The following is a 14,034-nucleotide window of genomic DNA, read 5'->3' as shown; positions in this document are numbered from 1 at the left end:
TGAAATGCGGAAATTTTTTTCCATCATAACAGAAAAATAAGATTCAACATGTCAATGGATTCATAATATTTTCGCCTTCGCTCAAGAAAATACGACAAAGATAACAATTCAGATGGGTAGGAAGTTAAATATGAGTGGCAATATTTTGCTTATTTTCAATGCTATTAACATGGTATTAACTTTGCCGTGCGAGGAACAAGTCCTTTCATTAACTGATGAGCAATACAAAAGAAACAGCTTGTTAAATAACCCTGTCCAACTTAATGAACTCCAACGATCGGTTCAACGAAATATTTTCGAGATGTGGTATTACAAAGACAAATTCAAGTCCTTGCAGGATATTCTTCTGACGCCCGAGCTTCTCGACAACGCGGCTATCGAACGAGAAACGACGAAAGAACGTCTTCAAAACATTATGACAAAGGCTTTACTCGGTCAAGACATTGGCGTTACGGTTATGGGCGGATCAATATCGGCGGGAGGTGGATTAATGAATGATTACTCGGATCTTAATGGCATTTATTACCGAGCGTTTATTGATTGGTGGCAAAAAGCTATAGAGCCATTCACGGGCTCAAAGATTATGCTTCGCAATCTGGCGGTCGGGGGCACTTCTAGCAACTTTTATTCCTATTGTTATAAAACTTTATTGAAACCACAAGATTCTATGGACATCGTGTTTCTTGAGTTTTCAGTTAACGACATGGCTTTTAGAGACTCTTCATTGCCAATGGCATTATCTCTCGAGCAACTCACACGAAGCGTCTTGAGTGAACCGAATTCACCAGCAGTCATCTTTGTAAACTTTATCCGAGGTGAGCTAGGCGTCGCCCAGTGTGACAATCTGGAAAACCACGGACAGACCATGCTGGCCTGGCATTATGGGATCACAAGCGTTGGTTTGCGAAATTCATTATGTCCAAATCCCGGAAATATTAAGACCCCAGCAATGTTTTCATCTGATGGCAATCACGCAAGCATTATCGGGCATGCACAAATTGCCTTGATGATTATTGACACTGCCCGCAATGCCTTACCGGGAGCCATAGATAGCTCACAGCTTGGCGGGTTATTTAGGGAACCTTCACGGCAGTTGCCAAGGCATGCCTTTTACTCCATGGGAAAGGACAATAGTGGTACAAAACCTCTTTGCTTTACTCTACTCACACCAGATATCAATGATAAGTACTTTAATCCTTCGCTGAATGTAAAGGAGACCAAAAATATAGGATTTAAAGAAGTTCAAGACGAAACTATCGTATTTCACAAACGCGTACAGGGACACGATTTGGTTGCACCTTCAAGATCCGATGGGTTTGGCGGATGGCAAGCGGAGAAAGAAAACTCGACTTTAAAACTGCAAATATGTTTCCCACAAGGTGACATATTAGGTTTTAATGTCACTAGATCTGTCGTTGCAGTATTTCGTACTAACGGCTTCGGGGGGAAAGCTCGGATTTGGCTGGATGATCGCAAGCCCGGTATCGTTATCGATACTTATTCAATATTTGGTCACACGCGTCTGGCAACTGTTGCGAACCACGTGACTTCTGGATGTCACTCATTGAACGTCAACACATTGAACGCCGGGAAATTTACGTTGTGTGGTGTTCTGGCTGGGGCGAACTCTTAGTGAACCTTATAAAGCAAATTTTGCACTTTTATAGAGCACCCCTACCTATATTCACAAGTATAACCCAGCCAAACACGTCATGATCACGTGATACAAAATCAGCCGACCGTTATCAGACGATAACAACCACCCGATGTTTTTCGACGAAAAAAATAAAGAAACAAGTTAAGTTGAATTAAGAAACAGCTTAATAAAATGCAGTTAACTAGCTTGGTTGGATTTATTTGGCGGGAACCAACGCCGTGGCCATTAGCGGCAGTTTTGTCTTTTCTGCTGTCAAGCGCGCTCATTTCAGAACTTAATCGTAAGTGGTTTAAAAAAACACTTTCCGTCTGGCTGGTATATCGGATGATACTGCCCTCGGCTTTAAGTTGTCCTCAAAATTTTACCATTGCACTCGAATCTTCGCTTCTTGGCCAGTTGTTTTTTGTTCTGACACTCTTTCAGCCTTGGGCATTATCGTCCAATACAAGCCGCTCAAGGGGCTTATTTATTAACAAACAGACGAAGTGATGATTAGGGGGGAGGGGGTGAGGTGCAAAAGGAGCCAATAGTGAAGACAAGAAAATACCACGTGACCACTTTTAACCAAATAAACCAATCAAAAATCATGTCGTCAGTACAATGGAATCTAGATTCTTCGAACCCCCGATCTTTCGAAACTCTCGATTTTTCGAACAAAAAGTTTTTTCCCTTGGATTTGCTTCGGTAAGTTTCCTTAGGTGTTTAGAAAAATCGGTATTTCATGGTACTTCCTGACGGAAGAGCTATTGCGCTGATATAGAAAAGATTTCTTCCAAGCAGCAATAAAAATAATTTATGGAAATCACGAGGGAGAATTTAAAATTTTGTGTGTTTTTATTATAAATATTATTTTTTTTGGGGGGGGGGGGGGGGAGAGGAGGGAAGCCTTTGTTTTGTTTTTCGTTTTGTTTGCTTTTCTGTTCTGTTCTGGATATTTTTCCTTCAAAACAAATTCCTCTCTTACAGCTGGAAGGTTGGGGTATGAATCCTGCGCTTCGTGAAGCTTTCCTTAGACAGGTTTTTAGCCACATTCGGGGAAAAAGAACGGTAAGACATGCACAGGTTTAAGTCGTTTGATTACAGGACAGCCGTCAGACTCAAATAATTACTCAAGACAATCAAGCGGAAGTTTGGAAAGCCAGTCCTCTATTGAACAAGTTAAAGATTTTATAATTTTGTTTTCATTTAGTTCTCGGCCTGTGCTATAGCCTGCGAACGCAGACGTATTTCCGGCTGCCCCTTCTACAGCAGGAAATTCGTCTGCGTTCGCAGGCTACCTGTGCAACAGTGAGACATCAAAAACACCAACACTCGTGGTATGTTTTATGAGGATGTTACAATTTCAAAGTTGATAAAGACAAAACAACAATATTATGTTTCAAAATAAATTATGGTGCTGCGAATAACATAACTAGAGGAAGGGAAACGAATATTTGGTTTTCTCAACAGGGTTGATGATAATTTGCCACCGTAAAAAGGTTCGAGAGCTCATGCAGTTCGAGCATTGGTCCTTCATAAGAGCGAATCTGAGAAATCATAACTTCCCTGGCGAGATAAACCCTCGCGTGCCTGCTTGAACCTTTTCGTAAAAAACTTGTTGAAGAAAGCTTATTATTTGGTTTTCTTTCAATGAATTTCCACCAGCCGATACCTGTCCGTTTAGTGACGAGTTTAAAAAATATTTTAGTTTTAACAAAGGCATCTACGGTCGAACTAGTTCGCTGGATTTTGTTCTGATTTTTGAAAAGGTGAGAATCCGGATTTTTCCCTTCGCCCTACGGAAAACTGATTAGTTTGGCAAAAAAAAAAAAGAAAAAAAAAAAAAAGAAAAAGGAACAAAATTCTCATGACAACCCCACTTAGTACTCTACACAGAGAAAGTTAAAAAATCCCGAGCTAGTCCTACCAACAGCCAGGTACCAGTCTTTAACGTCTAAGTGAGTCTTTTGGCACCGGTTGTTTCTGAAGGGCGGGAAACGTATTTCTATTTCAGGGAAAAATAAGATTACGGCATATTCAACAGGTCAAGAGCCTTGATTCATGATGTTTTCGGCTTTACTCAAGCAAATAACGACAAAGCTAACAATTCAGATGGAAAGGAAGCTAACTCCAAGGCGCTATATCATTTTGCTTATTTTCGGTGACATGTTATTTACTTTGTCGTGCGAGGGACAATTCTATTCTTCAACTGATGAGCAATATAAAAGAGAGAGCTTGTTAAATAACCCTGTCCAACTTAATGCACTCCAACGCTCGGTTCAAGGGAATATTTTCGAGATGTGGTATTACAAAGACAAATTCAAGTCCTTGCAGGATATTCTTCTGACGCCCAAGCTTCTCGATAACGCGGCTATCGAACGAGAAACAACGAAAGAACGTCTTCAAAACATTGTGAGAAAGGCTTTACTGGGTCAAGACATTGGCGTTACGGTAATGGGCGGATCAACATCGGCGGGAGGTGGATTAGTCTATGATTACTCGGATCTTAATGGCATTTATTACCGAGTGTTTATTGATTGGTGGCAAAAAGCTATACAGCCATTCACGGACTCTAAGGTTATGCTTCGCAATCTGGCGGTAGGGGGCACTTCTAGCAACTTTTATTCCTATTGTTATAAAACTTTATTGAAACCCCAAGATTCTATGGACATCGTGTTTCTTGAGTTTTCACTTAACGACATGATTTTTAAACACTCTTCATTGCCAATGGCATTACCTCTCGAGCAACTCACGCGAAGCGTCTTGAGTGAACCGAATTCTCCAGCAGTCATCTTTGTAAACTTTATTCGAGGTGACAGAGGCATAGCCCAGTGTGACAATCTGGAAAACCACGGACAGACCATGCTTGCCTGGCATTATGGGATCACAAGCGTAGGTTTGCGAAGCTCATTATGTCCAAATCCCGGAAATAGAAAAACTCCAGCAATGTTTTCATCCGATGGCAATCACGCAAGCATTATCGGGCATGCACAAATTGCCTTGATGATTATTGACATTGTCCGCAATTCCTTACTGGGAGCCATAGATAGCTCACAGCTTGGGTTATTTAGGGAACCTTCACGGCAGTTGCCAAGGCATGCCTTTTACTCCATGGAAAAGGACAATAGTGGTACAAAACCTCTTTGCTTTACTCTACTCACACCAGATATCAATGATAAGTACTTTAATCCTTCGCTATATGTAAAGGAGACCAAAAATATAGGATTTAAAGAAGTTAAAAACGAAACTATGGGCTTTCGCATACGCGTACAGGGTATAGTTGCGCCTTCAAGATCCGATGGCTTTGGCGGATGGCAAGCAGAGAAAGAAAACTCTAGTTTAAAACTGCACATCTGTTTACCACAAGATGACATGTTAGGTTTTAATGTCACTAGATCTGTAGTTGTAGTATTTCGTACACACGGCTTCGGGGGAAAAGCTCGGATTTGGTTGGATGATCGCATGCCCGGCATCGTTATCAATACTTATTCAGTTGATGGTCAAACGCGCCTGGCAACTGTTGCGAACCACGTGACCTCTGGATGTCACTCATTGAACGTCAACACATTGGATGCTGGGATAATTACATTGTGTGGTGTTCTGGCTGGAGCGAGCTCCAAATTAACAAAATAAGTCAAATTTTGCGCTTTTATAGAGTATTTCTACCTATATTCATAAGTATAACCCAGCCAAACACGTCACGTGGTACAAAATCAGCCGACCATTATCAGACGATAACAACCACCCGATTTTTTTTCGACGACAAAAATAAAGAAAAAAATTAAGTTGAGTTAAGAAACAATTTAATAAAATGTAGTTAACTAGCTTGGTTGGATTTATTTGTCGGCAATCACGCCGTGGCCATCAGTGGTATTTTTGTCTTGTCCGCTGTAAAGCGCGCGCGTTTCAGAAATTGGTCGGAAGTGGTTTAAAAGACCACTTTCCGTCTGGCTGGTATATCGGATAATGCCCTCGGCTTTAAAATTGTCCTCAAAATTTCACCGTTGCCCTCGAAGCTTCGCTTCTTGGCCAGCTGTTGATCTTGTTCTGACAATCTTTCAGCCTTGGGCATTATACTTCAATACGAGCCACGAAAGGGGGTTATTTATTAACAAACAGACGAAGTGTGGGGGCGGGGGGGGGGGGGGGGTGGGAGGAGGCGAAAAGGTGCCAGCATTCATATTTTTTTGAGCCAATAAACGAACTGGTCAGCGGCTAAAAACATGATGGTGGACAGTGGACGGTGAATTCGCTGCAATGTGATCGATTTATCTCGTTACATGACAGCTTTAATGAAACTTTTCCAGGGTTTTTATTACAATCAAATTGGTAAGAAATGTTTGATATTGCTTCGTGAACAAATTTCAAAGCGATAGCTATCTTATTTCCTGGTTTATTGCTAACATTTGTTGATGACATGTTCGATGAAAATATGGCCGTGTTTGTGGAATTTCACAACTTTCACTTCTCACTTGAGGAACAGAAGCTGAATTGCGGCCAAATGTTTTAACAGATTTTCATAGACGATGGATGGAAATTTCCACTGATATGTAGAAGAATCTGTGAGTACGAAACACTTTTGAAATTTATTCCTTTGAAAATCGCATATATTGCCGGATAAGTGCTTAAAGTAGATTAAATCTGAGGGCACAACCTTTAAAAACTTAAAAAAAAAAAAAGCTTTTAAAAGCTCATGATCGGAATCATCACACTGTAAACGTCAACGGTATCGTTTAAACCAAGCGAATTTATAGGAGGTTTTGAATGATCTGCTCATGCATTCTCCCTCATTCTCCAAAACTAACAGCTGCAAGTCTTGCAAAATTCACGATCCCGTCAGCTGGTTTCGAGCAACAGAGCGCAGCCCGGGGTGCTAAAAATTCGAATCACAAAATTTTAAGAAAATTAAATTTGTCCGTTCGTATTTCATATTTGTTAGCTACTTGCCAAGAGAAGTTGATAGAAAAGTTATCAGCGAAATCTATTTCTTTGATAAAAATGGAATATGACTCATGAAATATGATAGACCTCAAACTACCCATATACTGCCTGATAAGAAAACTTATAAAACCGTCTGAAAAAAAAAAAAAATGACGAGGTATTGATTTCCCGAATCACTTAATACTGGTGAAATATTAATCAAATAATAAAATTTGATGTTTAGCAGTTCTAGAGCTGAGTTGAACACGTTTTAACTATTAGGCCTTAGTATGTAGGAACAGTATATTTACTATTTTTTTTATTTATTTGTAACCTTGAACAATTAACAGAGTTCAAACGATGTTAGTTTTCCGCCTTACACAGGAGACTGAGCCGGTATAAAAGGGGCGTGGCCTGGCCATTCACACCTTCAGCTGTCAATCAACAATCAGAGTGTAAACAATTGACAAACAACGTCTGTATGTATTTATTTTTAACAACTTAACGTTAATGTTTTTAAAGAGTGGAGGTTTCCTTTAAAAAAAAAATAAAAGAAGAATGATAATAATGATTAAAAAAATGAATATGTAAGTAAAAAACAAAAAAGTATTACAAGTTAACTAGCAAACAATGATAGAACTGATACTACACAGACTAATCTATATTAATTATAAGTTTTAAATTTAATTACTTATAATTTCCTTTTCTCAAATTACTTTTGATACATAATCCCCTTGGTTGTTTCACCACCTTATTCCTTTGTCTACCTTCAAAGAAAGAAAAAGAAAAACCTAACAACGTAAATGCAAATGTAATTGTTTGCCCATAGAGTACCAAAGAGCTGTCCGTTGAGTAACTCGATTCAAAGGTTCCGGGTCGAATTGTAACTTGGAAGTGCTGGTTTTTTTTTTTTCAGAAATGGTACAAATATGAGGAGTTAATTAGGGTTCCATGGCTGGTTACATAACGCCTCTAAGGATAAATGGGAGTTTTCTTTAACCATTATCTGCGACTACAGAAAACTCCGAAAACAATTCTACTCATCTCAAGAAGCTTTAGGCCGGCTCCGGGGCTCCGTGTGAGAGGGGGAGGGAGGGGGAGAAAAGGAAGCCTTTTGGCAAAGGCTTGTGTAGAAAGTGCTTCCATGGGTATTTCCGCAGAAATTCAAGACAAAACAAAACAAGTAAATAAATAAGACGAACAGGAGTTCAAGTTGCTCCATCTTATTGAAAACCTCTCCCTCCTTCCCCCAGGTGCAATTCATTGTCAAATTCGCCCTCCAAGTTCGTCCATTCCTTCCCGTGACATCTTGCAGGAGGTGGGAAAAGCAAGAAATAGACCGTCAATTGTACGTTGGTCCAGTCATAATCCCTGATAAAATAAATATCCCAGGGGTTTCCGTCCTCACACTGAGCACGTGGCGTCCCGGTGTCACGTGTCGCGCAATGGTATGAAGTCTTGTGTGCCCAAAAGGGGAGCGAGTATTTATTAAAACTCCCTTTTCCTCGTACTCATCTAACCACACTCTTGCGGTTCCTCCGTTACTGTGCGTTCTAATGGCTATGGCAATGTTTCTTTTTAATATTTGTTTTTCTTTCAAGGTTAAAGGTATTAATATAGCCAATTCCAACATAGAATTGACAGTCTGTGCTTTCCATCCACCAAAAGCGTCAGTGCGGGACTTATGATGATGAAAATATTGACTTGCGTCTCGATTCGCTTCGCCGGGCTGTTTTATGTACTGCTTTGGCATGAAATGAAAACCAAAATTACCAACTTTATTGACCTGTAGAGTCTGGTGGATTGACTCATTTTTAGTTCCATCTGGTGTAATTTGTGTATAACAGAGTGGGGTGTCGTGAAACTCTACCCTGTTTTGCTCGAACAGAGCCTCTGGGAGTTTTATGTGGAAACTCTGGGGATGACTGGACATAGCAGAGTCATTTGAATGCAACGTTGGGCTTACAAGAGTCCTTCTATCACCTGGAATATCCAACCAGTCGAGAACTCTTAAGATCGTTTGTCGCACATAGTTTATGATCATCAAAGCAATTTTTGAATGCGCCAAGACACTGGCATGTGTTCCATCTGAGCTAAACATCTTTTTAAAATTTTCCGGCTTACTGAAATGACCAGAGCAGAAGAAATTGCGTAGACTAACGGAGGTTATTCCGTAATTTTCAGCTACGGCCGTCTGTCCATGGTTCTCGAGATTGTTACACATGGGAGTTTTTGACTCGCCTCGCACAAAGTTCACAAATATAATCGCTGGCGGTTTTTTGTTGCTTAAAACTTCCCTGGTTAGCTGTTCCAGTGACAAGGCTATGGGAAATTTGGAGTCTTTAAACAGCATATAATCATTGACTGTGAAGTCAAGAAGCGCAATGTCTACATCAGTGACTGGGTTGATCAAAGCTTTGTAACAAAAGGCGAAGAAGTTGCTGCTCGTTCCACCCACAGCAAGGTTATGAAGTATGGCATTAGAGCCAGTGAAAGGTTGTACGGTTTGCTGCCACCAGTCCGCAAATACACGATAGTATAATCCTCTAAAGTCTTCCTCATCCAGATGCAGTCCACCACCGGCTGAAATAGAACCACCCAAGATGGCGATGCTGATGTTTTTACCACTCAGTGATTGCAAGATGACGTTCTTCAGTCCACTTGTTGTGGCATTTCGTTCGAGGACTCCGCTAGCGCTGTCTCCACCGAATGAAAACATTAATTTATCCTCTTCAGATTGAAAACGATTTTTGAGAAACGTCATTTCCAAAGGATTCCATTCCATGGCTCTCCTAAGTGATTTGAGTTTCCTTGAAGTCATGTTATGATTTTTAACAACTGACCTGTTTCTTTCCAATTCATCAGTATTAAGTGTTGTTAATTTTTGCTCCGAAATCATGGGCATGTTTTTTTCCTTCGACCATCCTATATTTGCGTTAAAAGCAAATAAAGGCAACAGCAGCTTGAAGATATAAACTGTCCAGAAAAATCGCATTGCCTCACCTAATGTTTTAAGCTAATGTTACTTTTAAAGTTCCAGTAGCTTAAATCTTAATAGCAATCGTGGGAGAGTTTATATTCGAATTCCAAAATGCGTTCTTTTTACTTAATTCGAGGTTTCAAAAGTAAATTACGTTTCGTGATAAATACGGTGCTCTCTAGTTAAAGTTTAATAGGTTTACCTGCTAAAGGGTTGGGTGGCTTTAAAGTTATGACTTTTGTCAATAGTACTTAGTTGCAATCAAACATTTCAAACACCCGTAACACTTTGCTTCGATCCGTGACCGTGGAAAAGGTTCTGCTTGGTAGTGTTCCAAACCGGCCTACGCACGCTTAAAACACGGACAAGCTGCTTCCTCTTTTTCTTTTCTTTTCTTTTTTTTTTTTTTTTGAAATTTAACCAAAAAAATATAATCATATTTTATCTTATATTGAGAAAGAATTATGTCGATTGAAAGGGATGGAGCTCTAGGGTTTACTGCACTTAAGACTAATAATAATGCCAGTCACAGTAATATCCAGTACATATTAATTATGAAATACAACAAAGATCCAAGATCTAAGCTCTTAAGTGGTCACTTAAGTCTGTCTATACGGCATTTAATTTAATGATTATTAGCTTCAAGTGCCTGTAATTAACAAACAAAAAAGCCTTTACCGCGGCTTGATTACCAAATAGAATGCCGGCTTGTTCTCTAAGGTAATGATGAACGTGGTAAGGTCTAGATTAACAGTTAGTGGATGCTCAAGCTGCAGGCGAGTGAATTCAGTCCGCGCTAAATCCTCCTTTTTTTTCCACTTCTTCGCGATTATTGCAATTCGTCCAACTTGTACAACGAGGCCGAACTTATCAATAACGGAACTGGTGGGAACGGCGTCCAAGTTAGGCCAGAGAATGAAAAATTTACCGCCATTCATGTCCTCACGCTCTCCACAAAACCTTGCGATGACTAAGAAAAGCACCAAAGTTTATTAACTCTCATAAAGCACGGTTAGTTTCAATGAAACACATGCATGAACTACAGTTAACAAATTAAACTGATCCTTTCCTTTGGTCGTGTCCTATTGGGACCAAATTGGGTTGGTTGGGTTTATTCGTGTTACATTGAAAAAAATCCAGAAACCGAAATTGGTAAAAGCGACTCGACAGTTTGAGCCCGGCCTAGTACTTACGTATTTGGCGATCCAGTCTGCATTCTGTCGTGTTCATTTTATTTCATTTTGAAAGCTAAATGTTCAAAATATTCATAATTTTTTAAACACGTCGCGCAAGTTTACAAATAAATTACAACCAATCGATGAAATACGATTCGAAGAATACTTCTCTTGGGGCTCAACAAGGTAATAGGATTTTCGGAACCCACCAATATAAGAGGAATGATTGTATAACTGGAACTTTGAGATTGAACGTTTATTATTGTTCTGTAAACTGAACTGTTGATATATAACTTAACATACTGCTAAGAGGACACGAGTCAGAGAGGCTGGCCATAAAACTTAACAACTGAAACAAAAGCTAGCTTTAAATTAAAGGGGGTTGTGGAACAACAGCTGGGTGAAAAACCTCTCCGTACGTCCACTTGCTCCTAGGAGGAAAACCCCGGGCCAGCCGTACCCCACATTCAAAGACCTCCCGGGCTGGGCCGAAACGAAACACAACGTGGCTAACTTATAGAAACGATAACATAACTAGATTACTTAAGTTGCTAAAAGGGTAAAAAACTAGCAGTCATGGACAAAAAAACTTTCATTATCAGTTAGCCTAAGAAAGCTGTCGTTTCAAACCCGAAAGGTAGAAACAACAAGACCAGCCGCCAGGGTTGCCGTTCATCAGGATAAAAAAAAAGTTGCCTCGCTTACTCTTCACTGATCATCCAAGACAAATCCTTTGACAATAAAGTCGGCGAAGAAGCTGCAGAAATGAATTCATTCGCAGATATTTCTGAAATAATGTTACCTTTTCCAAATCTTTTGCAAACCTTTTGGATAGAGAAAACTAAAATTCCCTCAATGACTGCTTAGAATTTTCCTAACTTGATGCAAAATTCCTTAACTCTTCCCTGATCTTGAAAAAGTCAGTCTTTCCCTGATTGTGGCAACCCTGCCGACTAACTGCGGTGTGCGATTCCTGGTGAACACCTTTAACTCTTTCACTCTGGAATTCGAAACTGGAAAAAATATAATTTGGTTTTCTGAACGTATTTAAAAAGCCATTTACGCATCAGCCTTGATGGGAGAGCTCGCTCTGTAGGATTTCAGTCATAAACCCTATAAATGTTAAATAATTACAAACCAACTTGCACACTATAAGAAACAGTACCACGGGAAGGTACGCTCAGTAGCTTTTATTTGAATGGTCTCACTTAAGGACCTCATCCACGGACTCAAAAATTACCACATCAGACACAGCTCGGTTCTAAAACCCGGAAGTGAAAGAGTTAAATGCACGGAGAACTTATTGCCTTTATCCATATTTACATGAAGCTGGTCACGAAGTATGTATAAAACGCCTACCTGTGAAAGTGAAAATAATCCTGATTTAAAAATTCCATTGTCTCTTGTAAATTTTTCTCACTTTATGAAAACTAAAAGGGAGAATTTTGACTCTGACCTACCAAGTCTAAAATTTAAAAAGTCGTACCATATTTAACGTCTCACCCTAAAATTGTATTTCACTTAGCTTTAGACAATTGTTGTTTCATTTTAGCGAACCTGCCATTTAAATCTTTAACATACCATATGCACGTTTTCCCAAGCACTCTTAAATCTTGTACAAATATTACCACATCATTCTTAATATTTGGCGATTATTAACAGTAGCGCAAATAATCATTGCTATTCCTTCTCGCTTTATTTGTCAGTTATTTTGGTAACCCATAAACCCATAAACCCATGTGTTTGATAATATAAACATATTATTCCTTTCTTATTTATCGATACAGGTATGATTCTTTTCCTTTTGCTAACACGCGCACTCTACTATTCTTACATTACCATCCATTCTTCATTCAATTATAAGTTGTTTGCTAACACGCGCACTCTATTAATCTTATATAAACATCACCTTCCCTTCTTAATTCACCTATAAGTTGGTTGCTAACACGCGCACTCTACTTATGTTATATAAACATCACCATTCCTTCTAAATTCAATTAGAAGTTGTTTGCTAACGCGCGCACTCTACTAATCTTATATAAACATCACCTTCCCTTCTTAATTCACCTATAAGTTGGTTGCTAACACGCGCACTCTACTTATGTTATATAAACATCACCATTCCTTCTAAATTCAATTATAAGTTGTTTGCTTACACGCACACTCTACTAATCTTATATAAACATCACCTTCCCTTCTTAATTCACCTATAAGTTGGTTGCTAACACGCGCACTCTACTTATGTTATATAAACATCACCATTCCTTCTAAATTCAATTATAAGTTGTTTGCTTACACGCACACTCTACTAATCTTATATAAACATCACCATCCCTTCTTAATTCACCTATAAGTTGGCTGCTAACACGCGCACTCTACTTATGTTATATAAACATCACCATTCCTTCTAAATTCAATTATAAGTTGTTTGCTAACATGCGCACTCTACTAATCTTATATAAACATCACCACCTCTTCTTAATTCACCTATAAGTTGGTTGCCAACACGCGCACTCTACTAATCATATATAAACATCACCATCCCTTCTCAATTCAATTATAAGTTGTTTGCTAACATGCGCACTCTACTAATGTTATATAAACATCATCATCCCTTCTAAATTCAATTATAAGTTGTTTGCTAACATGCGCACTCTACTAATCATATATAAACATCACCAACCCTTCTTCATGCATTCAATAAAAAGTTGTTTGCTGACACGCACACTCTACTAATCTTATATAAACATTACCACCCCTTGTTAATTCAATAACAAGTTGTTTCCTAACATGCGCACTCTACTAATCTTATATAAACATTACCATCCCTTGTTAATTCAATAACAAGTTGTTTGCAAACACGCACACTCTACTAATCATATATAAACATCACCATCCCTTCTAAATTCAATTATAAGTTGTTTGCTAACATGCGCACTCTACTAATCATATGTAAACATCACCAACCCTTCTTCATGCATTCAATAAAAAGTTGTTTGCTGACACGCGCACTCTACTAATCTTATATAAAAATCACCATCATATCTTAATTCAATAACAAGTTGTTTGCTAACACGCGCACTCTACTAATCTTATATAAACATTACCGTCATATCTTAATTCAATAACAAGTTGTTTGCAAACACGCACACTCTACTAATCATATATAAACATCACCATCCCTTCTAAATTCAATTATAAGTTGTTTGCTAACACGCACACTCTACTAATCATATATAAACATCACCATCCCTTCTAAATTCAATTATAAGTTGTTTGCTAACATGCGCACTCTACTAATCATATGTAAACATCACCAACCC

At 38.9% G+C, this 14,034-nt stretch overlaps 3 protein-coding genes across 3 annotated transcripts; 2 read left to right on the top strand and 1 right to left on the bottom strand.

Moving 5' to 3' along the window:
• The first annotated feature begins 42 nt into the window (after positions 1–42).
• LOC146458106 (uncharacterized) lies at positions 43–2,421 on the top strand. Its single transcript, XM_085091305.1, has one exon. It carries the CDS (start codon positions 113–115, stop codon positions 1,631–1,633), a length of 1,521 nt encoding a protein of 506 aa, XP_084947431.1. The 5' UTR covers positions 43–112; the 3' UTR covers positions 1,634–2,421.
• A 1,513-nt stretch (positions 2,422–3,934) lies between these two features.
• LOC146458105 (uncharacterized) lies at positions 3,935–5,269 on the top strand. The gene has a single exon (XM_085091216.1). It carries the CDS (start codon positions 3,935–3,937, stop codon positions 5,267–5,269), a length of 1,335 nt encoding a protein of 444 aa, XP_084947342.1.
• A 1,716-nt stretch (positions 5,270–6,985) lies between these two features.
• Positions 6,986–9,692, bottom strand: LOC146458104 (uncharacterized). The gene has a single exon (XM_085091245.1). It carries the CDS (start codon positions 9,549–9,551, stop codon positions 7,899–7,901), a length of 1,653 nt encoding a protein of 550 aa, XP_084947371.1. The 5' UTR covers positions 9,552–9,692; the 3' UTR covers positions 6,986–7,898.
• Between the last annotated feature and the right edge of the window lie 4,342 nt (positions 9,693–14,034).

The sequence above is a fragment of the Pavona decussata genome, unplaced genomic scaffold (assembly GCF_977016875.1).
Source record: "Pavona decussata unplaced genomic scaffold, jaPavDecu1.1 SCAFFOLD_234, whole genome shotgun sequence".
Classification (NCBI taxonomy): Eukaryota; Metazoa; Cnidaria; class Anthozoa; order Scleractinia; family Agariciidae; genus Pavona; species Pavona decussata.
Note: the sequence above shows the minus strand (reverse complement) of the source record. Positions and strands in the feature narration are given on the sequence as shown.